The following is a 14,598-nucleotide window of genomic DNA, read 5'->3' on the forward strand; positions in this document are numbered from 1 at the left end:
TGTCTAGCAAATAGATGGAACAAACACAAAGAGCATGTAGATTCATCCATAAAACTGTCCTGAAAGTGTGACACACTACTAAATAAACTCCAGCCGCTTGGCGGAACCAGCACAAAAAAAAAAAAAAGTGTGCAGCTTTATCAAACAGTCAAGCAAATGTTCAAATATACTTACGCCAATGACTTTGCAAGAAATACTCCATAAAACAAACTCCAGCTGACAGGTGGACTAAGCACAAAGAGCATGTGGATTCATCCATGAAGCTGTCCTGAAGGTGTGTTACTCTACATAATAAACTCCAGACACTTGGCGGAACCAGCACAAAAAGAGTGCGCAGATTCCTCAAACACTCAAGCGAATGTTCAGTGAGCCGGTCCACTCAGCTTCAACGCAATTTGAAATTTAGAATAGAATATACTTTATTGTCCCGTTCTGAGAAATTTGTCTTGGACTCCAGTGACATAAGCACCCTCAACATTGGACAATGACTACAGTACCACAAAATACACAATACACTACAACACTCATAAAACACAATAAAACAATTGTGTGTCTTTATTTTAAATTTATGAAGGACATTGCTTGCTGTGGGCATGTGAATGTTTTATGGCAATCCTTCATCTATTCACAATTTGGCTGGGAATATCAGTGCAAAGAGAACTTCCGTTAAAAGTTTCTTGCATTCCTTGAATCGATCACGTTTCTCTCTTGATGTATTCTAAAGTATGGGAACAAGAAAATGCTGTGGTTCTTCATAGAAGCGTTGCCTTGCGTAACACATGACCTTTATCGGATGATCTCAGAAATTTGGCCAGAATTGATCAGGGCCTGTCTCCCTCTGCAGATCGTCAAGCTGGAACTCTGTGAGCTCGCTCGATTTCCAGTTTATGGCCTGCTATGTAGAGCAGATTAGGAAAGAGCCCTTCCAGGAATTTCACCATATCCTGTCCCTCTTCACCCTCAGGAATTCCGATGATTCAGACATTATTCCGCTGGCTACAGTTCACCCTGTCCTCCAACTTCTCCCAGACACGCTCCAAATCCACCTTGGTTGCTACCGAATTATAAGATAATTCCCTCTCCGATGACTCCAGATAATCAATCCGTTTCTTGACATCCCTCACTCTTGTAAACACCTCAGTGAACTTCTCTTCCATTTCAGTGATTGATCAACATATCACAGCAAGATCCTCCAAGTCAGCAATGACCTTCGTCAGTATTGCCTACATGTCCAGCATCTCTCACCGCATTTCCCGCACCCCACCGACTAAATTGACTTCCAGGCTCGAAACTGCTCGGTGGCAACAGCTTGAGATTGTAAGTCTCTTTTAATGTCTCCAGAGCCCAAGGATTTTGAGTTCTTCGACATATTGTCCTCCTACAACAGTTATGGAACAAAGTGTATCGAATCTCAACGGTTTATATCATTAAAAGTGTTAAAACTAGCCAAGTCCGCAGAGCTCGCTGTTCACACTTTCGATCCTCGCATGGTGTCACGTGACCATCAAAAAGATTATTCTTTTACAGTTTTACTATACTACAAAAGGGAATATGAAAAAAAAGAAAAAATGATTTTAAGCAAGAGATGGGCATAACAAAAACATACGTACCACATACTTATAGTCATACATACTTATCATGATCCAGAATTTGTTTACTTGTCTCAAAGACTAAATGTCTGGTTAGTCCACCATCAAAGAACAGTCACCTGAAGTGCACCACAGCCTTCTAAAACTACTCTAATAGACTACCTTGAAGTTTGAAGCCAAAATTGCATGGCAATGAACAAACTGTTGTTTTTAACAGAAACAGCATTTGTTTGTGTTGCGAAGAAAACATGACTGTGAAAGTCTGGGAGGACCTGTTTTTTTTTTATCCAATTCAAAGTTCATATATTCAAATACATAAGAAACAGTGATTTGTTCTACATGTGGGAAGCTTAAGATTTTGCAGTTCTGGTTTCCTCAATGTGATCCTCCTGCTGCTGTGATAGATGAGGCTGTTGTTGGGCTCTAATGAATGACACTCCTGAAGGCCATGGGGCCCAACTTTCTTTGGAAGCACCATATTATTCTTCTCAATCAACCTTCAATCCAACAGTACACATGGTATGATTTACATATGTTCTCGAATATCCAGCTCTACGATGCAGCTGTGCATATTCGTGCTCATATCAACTAACCATTTAAATGTATGGTGCACCCAAAAATGAAAATTCTGACATTATTTACTCACCCTCATGTCATTCCAAACATGTATGCTGTTGATGTTTTTCTGTGGATTATGAACTTTCTATAAAGAATCTTTACACACCTCTTTCCAAACAACGACCATAACTTCAATGTCTGTCAAGCTCAAACAATGACCAAAACGCCATAAAGTTCATAAGTCTTGTGCAGTATTTTACAAGAATATACACAGATCAGCCACATTAAAACCTGCTGCCTAATATTGTGTAGGTCCCCCTCGTGTGCCAAAACAGTGCCAACCTGCATTTCAGGCTATACTTCTCACCACAATTGTACAATTGAGTGGTTATCTGAGTTACCATAGATTTTCACATGTGAAATAATATGTGAATAATATTCACATCCACTATCATAAAAGGGGAAAAATTGTGATTTCAGTGATTTCGATAGTGGCATGATTGTTGGTGCCAGACAGGCTGATCTCAAAATCAAATCAAATCACTTTTATTGTCACACGACCATGTACACAAGTGCAACAGTAGGTAAGAGTATTGTGTGCAGTTCCGAGCAACATAGCAGTCATGACAGTGACAAGACATAACAATTACAATAAACAACATATTTACACAACACAATTTACATAACAAATGTACAAATAATTACACAATGTACAGTAAACAATACACACAATATAGAGTGCAAATACAATATAAAAAATGTAATATATATATATACACACACACACACACTCACCTAAAGGATTATTAGGAACACCATACTAATACTGTGTTTGACCCCTTTCAGCCTTCAGAACTGCCTTAATTCTACGTGGCATTGATTCAACAAGGTGCTGAAAGCATTCTTTAGAAATGTTGGCCCATATTGATAGGATAGCATCTTGCAGTTGATGGACATTTGTGGGATGCACATCCAGGGCACGAAGCTCCCGTTCCACCACATCCCAAAGATGCTCTATTGGGTTGAGATCTGGTGACTGTGGGGGCCATTTTAGTACAGTGAACTCATTGTCATGTTCAAGAAACCAATTTGAAATGATTTGAGCTTTGTGACATGGTGCATTATCCTGCTGGAAGTAGCCATCAGAGGATGGGTACATGGTGGCCATAAAGGGATGGACATGGCCAGAAACAATGCTCAGGTAGGCCGTGGCATTTAAACGATGCCCAATTGGCACTAAGGGGCCTAAAGTGTGCCAAGAAAACATCCCCCGCACCATTACACCACCACCACCAGCCTGCTCAGTGGTAACAAGGCATGATGGATCCATGTTCTCATTCTGTTTACGCCAAATTCTGACTCTACCATCTGAATGTCTCAACAGAAATCGAGACTCATCAGACCAGGCAACATTTTTCCAGTCTTCAACTGTCCAATTTTGGTGAGCTCTTGCAAATTGTAGCCTCTTTTTCCTATTTGTAGTGGAGATGAGTGGTACCGGTGGGGTCTTCTGCTGTTGTAGCCCATCCGCCTCAAGGTTGTGCGTGTTGTGGCTTCACAAATGCTTTGCTGCATACCTCGATTGTAACGAGTGGTTATTTCAGGCAAAGTTGCTCTTCTATCAGCTTGAATCAGTCGGCCCATTCTCCTCTGACCTCTAGCATCAACAAGGCATTTTCAGCCCACAGGACTGCCGCGATACTGGATGTTTTTCCTTTTCACACCATTCTTTGTAAACCCTAGAAATGGTTGTGCGTGAAAATCCCAGTAACTGAGCAGATTGTGAAATACTCAGACCGGCCTGTCTGGCACCAACAACCATGCCACGCTCAAAATTGCTTAAATCACCTTTCTTTCCCATTCTGACATTCAGTTTGGAGTTCAGGAGATTGTCTTGACAGTCCAGTGTGAGATAATAGATTAATAAAGTGCAGTGCTGGTGAATATTGACCATGAGAGATCAAGTGTTCAGAAGTCCGATTTATTGGGGGAAGAAACTGTCATGTAGTCGGCTGGTGCGGGTTCTGATGATGCGATACCGAATGCCTGATGGTAGCAGTGAGAGCAGCACATGACTTGGGTAGCTGGAGTCTCTGATGATCCTCCAAGCTTTTTTCACACACCATCTGTTATAAATGTCCTGGAGGGAGGGAAGCTCACCTCCGATGAGGTTTCTGGCAGTTCGCACCACCCTTTGCAGGGCTTTGCGGTTGTGGGCGGTGCTATTGCCGTACCAGGCGGTGATGCAGCCAGTCAGGATGCTCTCTACAGTGCTGGATGTGGTGGTTCATTCCAAACTTCCTCAGCCATCTCAGGAAGAAGAGGCACTGGTGGGCCTTCTTCACAACGGCATCAGTGTGGACGGACCATGTGAGGTCCTCATTGATGTGGACACCGAGGAACTTGAAGCTGCTGACTCTCTCCACCGGTGCTCCATTGATTGTGATGGGGCTGTGTTCTCTGTCTTTCCGCCTAAAGTCCACTACAAGCTCCTTGGTCTTACTGACGTTGAGGGAGAGGTTGTGCTCCTGAGTGTGCACATCCTCTCTGTAGGCTGTTTCATCATTGTCAGTGATCAGACCTACCACCGTCGTATCATCAGCAAACTTAATGATGGCATTGGAGCTACGTTTTGCCACACAGTCATGTGTGTATAGGGAATACAGGAGTGGGCTGAGAACACAGCCCTGCGGTGCTCCAGTGTTGAGGGTTAGTGATGAGGAGATGTTGCTGCCCATTCTAACCACCTGACATCTGCCTGACAGGAAATCCAGAATCCAGCCGCACAGCAAGCTTTTTAAGCTCAGAGCTTGGAGTTTCTCATCAAGCTTAGAAGGCAATATGGTGTTGAATGCTGAGGTGTAGTCTACGAACAGCATTCTCACCTATGTGTTCCTTTTTTCCAGGTGGGAGAGAGCAGTGTATTGTAGATGCAATGGCATCATCAGTGGAGCGGTTGTTGCGGTAGGCAAACTGCAATGGGTCCAGAGAGGTGGGCAGCACAGAGCAGATGTGATCTCCGATTAGCCTCTCAAAGCATTTGCTGATGATGGGGGTCAGAGCAACAGGACGCCAGTCATTTAAACAAGTGATTTTGATTGCTTTTGTACAGGCACAATGGTGGATGTTTTGAAGCATGTGGGGACTTTAGACAGGGAGAGGGACCGGTTGAATATATCCATAAAAACACCAGCCAGTTGGTTCACACACGCTCTGATGACGCGTCCCGGAATACCGTCTGGACCCACAGCTTTACAGATGTTCACCCGTCGGAAGGATCGGGTTACATCCGCAACAGAGATGGAGATTGGACCATCTTCTGTAGCGTCGGTCGCGAGTGCTCTCTCCGCGAAGGCGGTGTTATTTTCCTTGAAAGGAGCATAAAATGTATTAAGCTTATCTGGGAGAGAGGCAGCGAGCGGCGTTCACGCCGGAATTTTTATTCCATTTGTAGTCTGTGATGTTAATTCCCTGCCACAAAGACGAGGTTTACGCTATCAGCGTAAACCTCGATGTCGTCATCAGAGGCGGACTGGAACATCTCCCAGTCCACATGATCAAAACAGTCTTGTAGCATAGAGTCTGATTGGTCTGACCAGCACTGGATTGTTCTAAGGGTGGGTGCATCCTGTTTCAATTTCTGCCTGTAAGCGGGCAGAAGCAGAACGGAAGAGTGGTCTGATTTGCCAAATGGTGGGTGGGGGAGGGATTTGTAGCCATCCCAGAAAGAAGAATAGCAATAACAATGAACCTCAGGGTGCGTGGTTTCCTGCTCAATACTCCCATACAGTTCCTTGAGTGCCCGGTCTGTGTCGGCTTGTGAGGGGATGTACAGATCAGTGATAATGACCGCTGTGAGTTCCCTTGGTAGCCAGAATGGTCGACACAGAAACATGAGAAATTCCAGATCAGGAGAGCAAAAAGAGTTGATAAAATGTATGTTCCTCTGATCACACCATGATTTGTTGATCATAAAACATACACCACCACCTCTGCTTTTACCTGAGAGGTCTTTCGCTCTGTCCGCTCGGTGCACGGAGAAACCCGCGGGTTCGATGGCGGAGTCTGGAATCTCCGCAGACATCCAGGTTTCCGTAAGGCAGAAAACGCAGCAATCCCTCGTCTCTCGTTGGAAAGAGATCAGTGCTCTCAGCTCGCAGAGCTTGTTGTCCAGAGACTGAACATTTGCCATACAAATAAAAAAAATTTATTTGCGCAACATCTTACTCTGATGAGAACGGCGGCTCTTTTTCCGCGGCCAGGCAGTCCAGACAAAGGGCTCCGCTGGCGTGTTTGTAAACAGCGGGTCGGCATTGAGGAATCTGAAGTCTGGTTTTTGGTGTGTAATTGCAGAACCAATGTCCAAAAGCATTTGTCTGTCGTATACAAGAAGGCAGACACCATCCAAGACAAAAAAAAAAAAAACTCAAGTAACATCTCTGAAAACTGTAGAGAGCAGAATAGCATCTCATAATGTACATGTCGAACCTTGAGGTGGATGGGCCACATTGGGCACTTTATTAGAACCATTGTGTTCCTAATAAAGTGCAAGGTGAGTGTATATTGATTTTATGTCCTTTTAGGAGCTTGGCAGACAGTGGTCACTTTTAATTCTTGTTATATGGAAGAGTCTTCAACATTTTCTCCTTTCATATTCCACTGGAGAATTTTTTTTGCTCCATATGGGTTTGGAACATCTTAAGTGTGAGTAAAAAAAATGACAATTTTATTTTGAGGTGAACTATTAAAAAGAAGATAACAATGATTGGTGCTCATACCTGAGGAGGATGGAACTTTGTCCCTGATGAGGGCATTGAGTGTTGCCAGGGCAGCAGCTCCATTGATCTGATTGGCTGTGTGTATCATTCGTGCTATGCAGCCTCCTGACTCCACCCCCCGCACCAAGAATAGGTAGTGGCCTCTCTCACCTTTAACCTCCACATCAGGCACTTGGGGGGGGGAATTAATAACATGGTAGTAAATATAAAGGAATAAAAGTAGGTACAGTTGAAGTCAGAAGTTTATGTACACTTAGATTGAAGTCATTAAAACACATTTTTTAACCACTCCAAAGATTTCATATTAGCAAACTACAGTTTTGTCAAGTCTTTTAGGACATCTACTTTATGTAGTAATTATGCAAGTAATTTTTCCAACAATTGTTTACCAACAGATTGTTTCACTTTTAATTGACTATATCACAATTCCAGTGGGTCAGAAGTTTACATACACTAAGTTAACTGTGTCTTTAAGCAGCTTGGAAAATTCCAAAAAATTATGTCAAGCCTTTAGGCAATAAGCAAAATAGCTTCTGATAGGCTAATTGGAGTCAATTGGAGGTGTACCTGTGGATGTATTTTAAGGCCTGGCTTCAAACTCAGTGCTTCTTTGCTTGACATCATGGGAAAATCTAAATAAATCAGCCAAGACCTTAGAAAACAAAATGGGGGACCTCCACTATGCTGGTTCATCCTTGGGAGCAATTTCCAAATGCATGAAGGTACCATGTTCATCTGTACAAACAATAGTATGCAAGTACACACACCAGTGGACCATGCAGCCATCATACCGCTCAAGAAGGAGACGCATTCCGTCAACTAGAGTTTAACGTAGTTTGGTGTGAAAAGTGCAAATCAATTCCAGCAATGGACCTTGTGAAGATGCTGGAGGAAACAGTCTATATCCACGTAAAAACGAGTCCTATAACGACATGACCTGAAAGGCTGCTCAGCAAGGAAGAAGCCACTGCTCCAAAACTGCCATAAAAAAGCCAAACTACAGTTTGCATGTACACCCGGGGACAAATATCTTACTTTATGGAGAAATGTCCTCTGGCGTAATGAAACAAAAATTGTACTGTTTGCCTATACTAACCATCATTATGTTTGGAGGAAAAAGGGAGAGGCTTGCAAGCTGAAGAACACCATCCCAACAGTGAAGCATGAGGGTGGCAACATCTTGTTGTGGGGGTGCTTTGCTAAAGGAGGGACTGATGCACTTCACAAAATCAATGATATTATAAGGACAGAAAATTATGTAGATATATTGAAGCAACATCTCAAGACATCAGCCAGGAAGTTAAAGCTTGTCACAAATGGGTCTTCCAAATGGACAATGACCCCAAGCATACCTCCAAAATTGTGGCAAAATGGCTTAAGGACAACAAAGTCAAGGTATTGGAGTGGCCAATATAAAGCCCTGACCTTATTCCAATAGAAACTTTGTGGGCAGAACTGAAAAAGAGTTTGCGAGCAAGGAGGCCTACAAACTGACTCAGTTACACCAGTTCTGTCTGGAGGAATGGGCCAAAATTCCAGCAACTTATGGTGAGAAGCTTGTGGAAGGCTACCCAAAACAAAGTGTATGTAAACTTCTGACCCACTGGAAATGTGATGAAATAAATCATACTCTCTACTATTTTTCAAATAATGTAGTGATCCTAACTGACCTAAAACAGCAAATGTTTTCTACGATTAAATGTCAGGAATTGTGAAAAACGGAGTTTAAATGTATTTGGCTAAGGTGTATGTAAACTTCTTACTTCAACTGTAACTGAGGACATGTATGTCAGTTTACAATACGAGATGTACAAAGTTTAATTACCGGTAATAGGGAATAAGAACATTTTGTGCATAAATTTCCATGAAAAAAAATTATAATTTGCAGCACCTAACTTGTATTGACTACAGAACATTCTCTTAAGAGTCAGGTTTTAAGCTGTTTCCATTCAAAACAGTTCATACCAGGTAAGTCCTTGGGGCGTTTGGACATGAAGTCTCTCCATTTGCAGGAGCTGATCTGAGAGGCTGGTTGGAAGGTCTCTGTGCTTATCACGCAGGACAAAGAAAACAAAGCTGCCACCTGCAACAGGGGTTGGGATGTATATTTGACCAGAAGACAATAATTGGTAATGATAGTGTTGGAGTATGCCTACCTCTCCACGCAGTGTGGAGAGCTGATCTAAGAGCAGTTTGGCTTTGACAGATTTGAAAGCCAATCCGCTGTAGAAGCATGTTAAGGTGTGAAACATAACAGAGGAAATTTATAGTACAAACAGTTCTACAGTCACGAGAATGCTCTCTCACCAATCATTAGCTCAGAGTACAGAGAGCACCATATGATGTTGAGAGAAACTTGACAGTCAGTAACTGGTTGACTTGACTAAATATGATTATATTACATGGTAGGGTTTGGAATGTCTTAGTTCATCTAAAAATACTTACAATTAGAATTAATTTCAATATTCTGTACCATTACAAATGGGAATGCGAATTCTTAGTATTTGTAGGCAACCCAGAAAAATGCATGCACAATCTTAAATATTCATTGTACATGATGATTAAACAAGGACAGATGGAATAAACAGAATTCTACAATCTAAATTAATTATATGGATAAAATGCCTTTTAAATCATATTGCCAGGGACCTTACAGCATTGTGTCTCTTGAAAAGGATACAGCTCAAACTCAGTGCTTGAATGGAGAAGAATGGGGAGATCTGCCACTCTGATCAACTGGATCAGTTCCAACATCGGCTGGTAACAGTGAAACACCTAATACACAGACAAAACAGCAAACAGTGCCATGTCACTACAGTCATAAGACTACTATGTTCATAATCTGGCAGAGGTAGGTGCTTGTGACTTATAGTTTAAGTCAGTTCAAAACAAAAGCAGAAATGGAAAAAGAGGAAAAGAGATCATTAGAAAGACCAAGCAGTTTTAACCAACCAAAGGGTTATCTGAGCAACAGATTAAAGTGTTATTGGCTGTGACTGCTGGTAAATGAAAACACGGTCCCTTTACGGTTTATTTGCCATTAGGAGAGTAACAGTTAAAGCTGTTTTAGGGGCTGCTGGGTGCTTATGTTTCTAAGTGGCGAAAAACAAAATCAGCTTTGTGCACAGGCAAGACTAAACTAGAGCTTTAGGGCTGGAAACAGAGAGTCTCGAAGAGGGAGCTGGCAAAATTTCTACCCCTTTATCAGCTCTTTCAGCTTCAACACAAGAGAAGTCGAGCAGTGAAAAGTAAGTTAATCTGAAGAGATCAGAGGAAAGTCTGCTCCATTATTCAGGCATTCTGTGCCCACAGAAAATGGAGAGTGAGAGGCAATATAGTGAAATTAATGCAAAGCTACATTTTAACAAGTCTTATAACCACTATTGCAAACCCCTTGATATTATGGAGTGGGAAGGAATACGTTAACATCAACAGCTTTCAGGGGCCCAAGAGAACAACACCCCTGATAGTGCTATGACGTCCGGAGAACATGCGTGCATTGCCCGCAACAAAAACCAGCGCTCCAACATACAACGGCATGTGCAACTAAGAAAATTGTAGTAATGTAAAATTCAGAGCAGGACGTGTCCCAAACAGGTCAATACAAGGAAGAATTTGTTATTAAGGCATAGTGTCAGGCACAACTTGCTAAAATTTATTATTAATTTAAGTGATATACAGTCATTGGTGTGCATATTTCGGCTATTTTACAGCAACCTCAAATGTGTCTCATTCAATCAGTATTTAGTGTTGGAATGTTATAATATTAGTTTCACATTTGTGAGTATTTGTTTTTACTTGTGTTACATGAAGCGGTTTATGCACTGATGCCAGACTTATTATCATATCACTATCATAAATAAACATATATTTTAGTGTGCACCCATCACGATGCAAATACAAAGACAAAATGTACATATGAGATGAAGTAGACCTTATTAATTCACTGGATTAATCCCAAAATAAGCGTTATCACATGGTTATTTGCATACAAATCCTTTTTTTATTCAATTTCCAGCAAAAATAACTACCTTGATGTAAATGTTCTCATAGCGTGATATACAATTTTGGTCAGACCACCCATACCAAAGCACGTATCATCTATTTTTCAGTTTGTGTTACAAAAAAGAAAGAGCTCTTGAAAGAGTTCTTTCCATCTTTCAGATCCACACAGATAGCAGTGTGAAGTGTTTGTAATTACTGGAAGCACGCTGAATGAACATTCCCATGTAAATGCTGTCATCTCTCAAAAGCTGAGCCCTAAGAAACTTGAATGTTGGAGTATAAAAACACAGAACCGAGCAATTGTGAAAATCTTTCCAAATCTGGATTGAAATGGTGCCACTCACCTCATTGTGCAGTTTATGATCAGTGTGGCATTGAGGGTCTGTGTGATACAAAACATCACTCCAGTGAGCTCTCCTCTGAGCTCTCAGACAAAAACCATCAATCTTCAGCTCTGAGACAAACTGAGAAATAAAAAAATAAAAAAGCAAATCAGTTTGGGATGAAGAGAGATTAACATTGACATTTGAGTTCCCATGATACTGAATAACACTGACCTGCTCAATGACAGGTCATGACCTAAAACTAATCTGTAGTGGCCTAGAAACATCATGACCAAATTCAGATAATCCATGAATAATCTTTTTACAGCAACAAAAGACTTTCTTTTTTGTATTAATGTCTATTATTCAAGCTCCAAAAAACACATAAATTCAGCATAAAAGTAATCCAGAAGACTCCATGTCTTCTGAAGCATTATGATAGGTGTGGGTGAGAAACAGGTCAATATTTAAAATCAGTTTTTACCATAAATTCTCCTCCCTGCCTAGTAGGTGGCGATGCACAAAGAATGCGAATCAACAAAAACAAAAGATGTAAAAGTGGAGAGTGAAAGTAAAAAGGACTTAAATATTTAACTGTTTCTCACCCACACCTATCGTATCGCTTCAGAAGATATGGATTAAACCACTGGAGTTTTATGGATAACTTTTATGCTGTGTTTATGCACATTTTTGGAGCTTCAAAATGTTTGTTCCCATACACTTGCATATTATAGACCTACAGAGCTAAAATATTCTTCTAAAAATCTTAATTTGTGTTCTGCAGAGGAAAGTCATACACATCTGGGATGGCATGAGGGTGAGTAAATGATGAGAGAATTTTCATTTTTGGTTCACTATCCCTTTAACCAAAGCGTTCACTTCACTATATAATGCACTTAACAAGATCTGTTTCTGTTTAGACCTAAAATGTCCCTGCTTAGAATTCCCTTAAATATAAATGTACTTTAAGTCTTAATAAGTCTTTCCATCTTTGTCTATTCATGGATTCACAAGTCAACAACTCTACCCATGTTCTCTCATATAGCATTTCTTACAAGTCGGCGCCCTCTGGTGCTCAGAACATATTCTGCAATTATGGTTTTTATAGGAGAGGAAAAAAAATTACATTGAAAACATTTATTTCTAAATGTTCTCTTTTTATTTTGTTATATGCTAACATAAATCAAATGCAAAGATATGTAGACAAAGAAAGTGTTAAATGGCATAATGTGCCTTTTTCTCTCTAAACTGGAGTCCACCTCTCCAGATCTCCCTCCCATCCACACAGCTGTCAATCACAGAGGGAGAACATATACGGGCATCCAGGTACATGGCTGCTTTCTGCCACCTTCACAGAGCAGAAATGAGAAACAGAGGCATTAGACACAGTGCATAGGAAAGCTCATAAATAAAGGAGGAGAGATCTGTTATCTCTGAATTGAAAATGCATTACAGCCATTAGTACAACAGTGATGGGGAGTATCAGATATTACCCTGCACTGTGTTCTGTGACCATGATCATTGATGCTGAGTGCCACACCCTCATGTGCTTCAAAGAGCCAATCACAGGCAGCATTTCCTTTAACCCCGCCTCATTATCCACACACAGTACAATCACATCCAGCAAAGACTTCCCTGCCATTAAGGATAAATACTACATCAATACAATATAAACTGAACACGTATGGCATATCAAAGGTTAATAATAGCAATTGCTATGTTTAAAAAATGGTACCTGGAGGAGGAAGTTTGTCTGCCAATTGATGAAGACCTTCAGCTGCCTCTTCAAAGAGTCTATAGTGACCGTCAATATCATAGATCAGAGCAAACATATATAAACAAAACAAAATCAAATTAATCAAATGATGAGCTTTGGGCATCCAGGAATGCTTGTTAAGTAAACAGTCATCAAGGATCTACTCAATCTTATTGATGGCATCATCAGACTATTATTGAAAACAAAGTGCTTCCTCATCTAAATATTCAGACAAAAACTGCTTGGTTGTTTGTGAGATTATAGAGTAACAATCGGTGTGATCTCTCACTCTGCGTGGGATGGGTATTCTGTGAGCTGGCTCTGTTGCTCTTGTTCCTGGAGGGCAGTGATGCAGCTGTCTAAAGCAGATGGCTCTGATTCCTCACTGTCACTGTGCTGAGAGCACAATTCCTCCCACTCCGAACTGCACCACTGGGACTACACAGGAATAAAGAGTGTCAAAGATCAGATGTACTCTCCTCCACTATCACTTTGGAACCTTTGTTTATATCCATGAATTTATAAACAAACTGTGACTATGCATTAATGTGGAAGCACACTAAGCTGGAAGCAATGATGTATTCTGTTTTAGTTACCTGCGCTGTACCATAAGTGGCTTGAATAGCAAAGTACCATCTCTGCGGGGCAGGGCTACCACTCAGAGAACAAGCTAAAAAGATTTCAACAAACCAACAATCAAACTTTACACCAAAACTTGTGGCAAATGAAAAGGTTATATGAATACACCTACCGGGAAATGGAGAGATCCGTGTTAAACGATTGGTACAAATGTCTTTGAGGTTATCGTAAATTTGTTTGGCAGCATCAACCCCTACAAAAGCATTTACACAGTTTGCATACTGCAGAGATTCACGAAAGAAAATGAGGCCTAAATTATTCTGATATTTCCATCAAATCAGTAATAAATTGGCAATGACAGTAACAAAAAAGACTTGAAAACACTGACTATTTGTAACTCATTACTTCTTGGAATTTGTAAAAGTCTGTCAACATTATCCAACCTTTATGCTGTATTTCCTTTTTACTTTTTTGTATAATATATGAATATTTCCCCATCATTAATTACAAAAATTATAATGATATTGTTGTATTGCTATTGTTTGTTTTTACTCCACTTCATGATAATGACAGTTTATATCGCAGTATTGTTATTATTATCATCACAAAACTACCAGCTTTGGCGGTAGTGCATGTACAACAGTCATGCAAAAAGAACTCTTTGAAATGAATACAGTTGAATAAAATCTCTTACCACTGAAAGAGCACTCTTTCTTCGGCTGTAGGTTGACTATAATAACAAGAACATATCTGTCCATGGCCGTATGCACTTGTTTTCATGTAAAATAATGTTAATTTGTTCTGCCACGACTAGCGATCCAAACTCGATCACAAACTAATTTACGCGCGTTTACAGCCAACACGGACGTTCCGAAATGACGCGGCGATGACGCAAGCGCTACCAAACGTACAGTCGGTAGGAACAATTAAAACACGCTTATAAATAATAAAACGTAGCGTCCGGTGGTTTATTAAAACATATATAACCATTAATTAATTATTAATGAAAT

At 40.6% G+C, this 14,598-nt stretch overlaps 1 protein-coding gene across 1 annotated transcript in view; it reads right to left on the reverse strand.

Annotated features, from left to right (window-relative positions):
- The window catches only part of LOC127657577 (mdm2-binding protein-like), a 37,946-nt gene extending 23,512 nt beyond the window's left edge, over positions 1–14,434 (reverse strand). The window contains exons 1-12 of the mRNA XM_052146434.1: positions 14,283–14,434; positions 13,761–13,841; positions 13,606–13,679; positions 13,299–13,447; positions 12,989–13,047; positions 12,747–12,888; positions 12,487–12,601; positions 11,275–11,394; positions 9,606–9,700; positions 9,082–9,148; positions 8,891–9,008; positions 6,926–7,096 (exon numbers count right to left, since the gene is read on the reverse strand). Of these exons, the coding sequence (XP_052002394.1) occupies positions 6,926–7,096; positions 8,891–9,008; positions 9,082–9,148; positions 9,606–9,700; positions 11,275–11,394; positions 12,487–12,601; positions 12,747–12,888; positions 12,989–13,047; positions 13,299–13,447; positions 13,606–13,679; positions 13,761–13,841; positions 14,283–14,346 (1,255 nt within the window). The 5' untranslated portion in view covers positions 14,347–14,434. The remainder of the gene's footprint in view (positions 1–6,925; positions 7,097–8,890; positions 9,009–9,081; positions 9,149–9,605; positions 9,701–11,274; positions 11,395–12,486; positions 12,602–12,746; positions 12,889–12,988; positions 13,048–13,298; positions 13,448–13,605; positions 13,680–13,760; positions 13,842–14,282) is intronic.
- Between the last annotated feature and the right edge of the window lie 164 nt (positions 14,435–14,598).

The sequence above is a fragment of the Xyrauchen texanus genome, chromosome 17 (assembly GCF_025860055.1).
Source record: "Xyrauchen texanus isolate HMW12.3.18 chromosome 17, RBS_HiC_50CHRs, whole genome shotgun sequence".
In the NCBI taxonomy this organism is placed as follows: Eukaryota; Metazoa; Chordata; class Actinopteri; order Cypriniformes; family Catostomidae; genus Xyrauchen; species Xyrauchen texanus.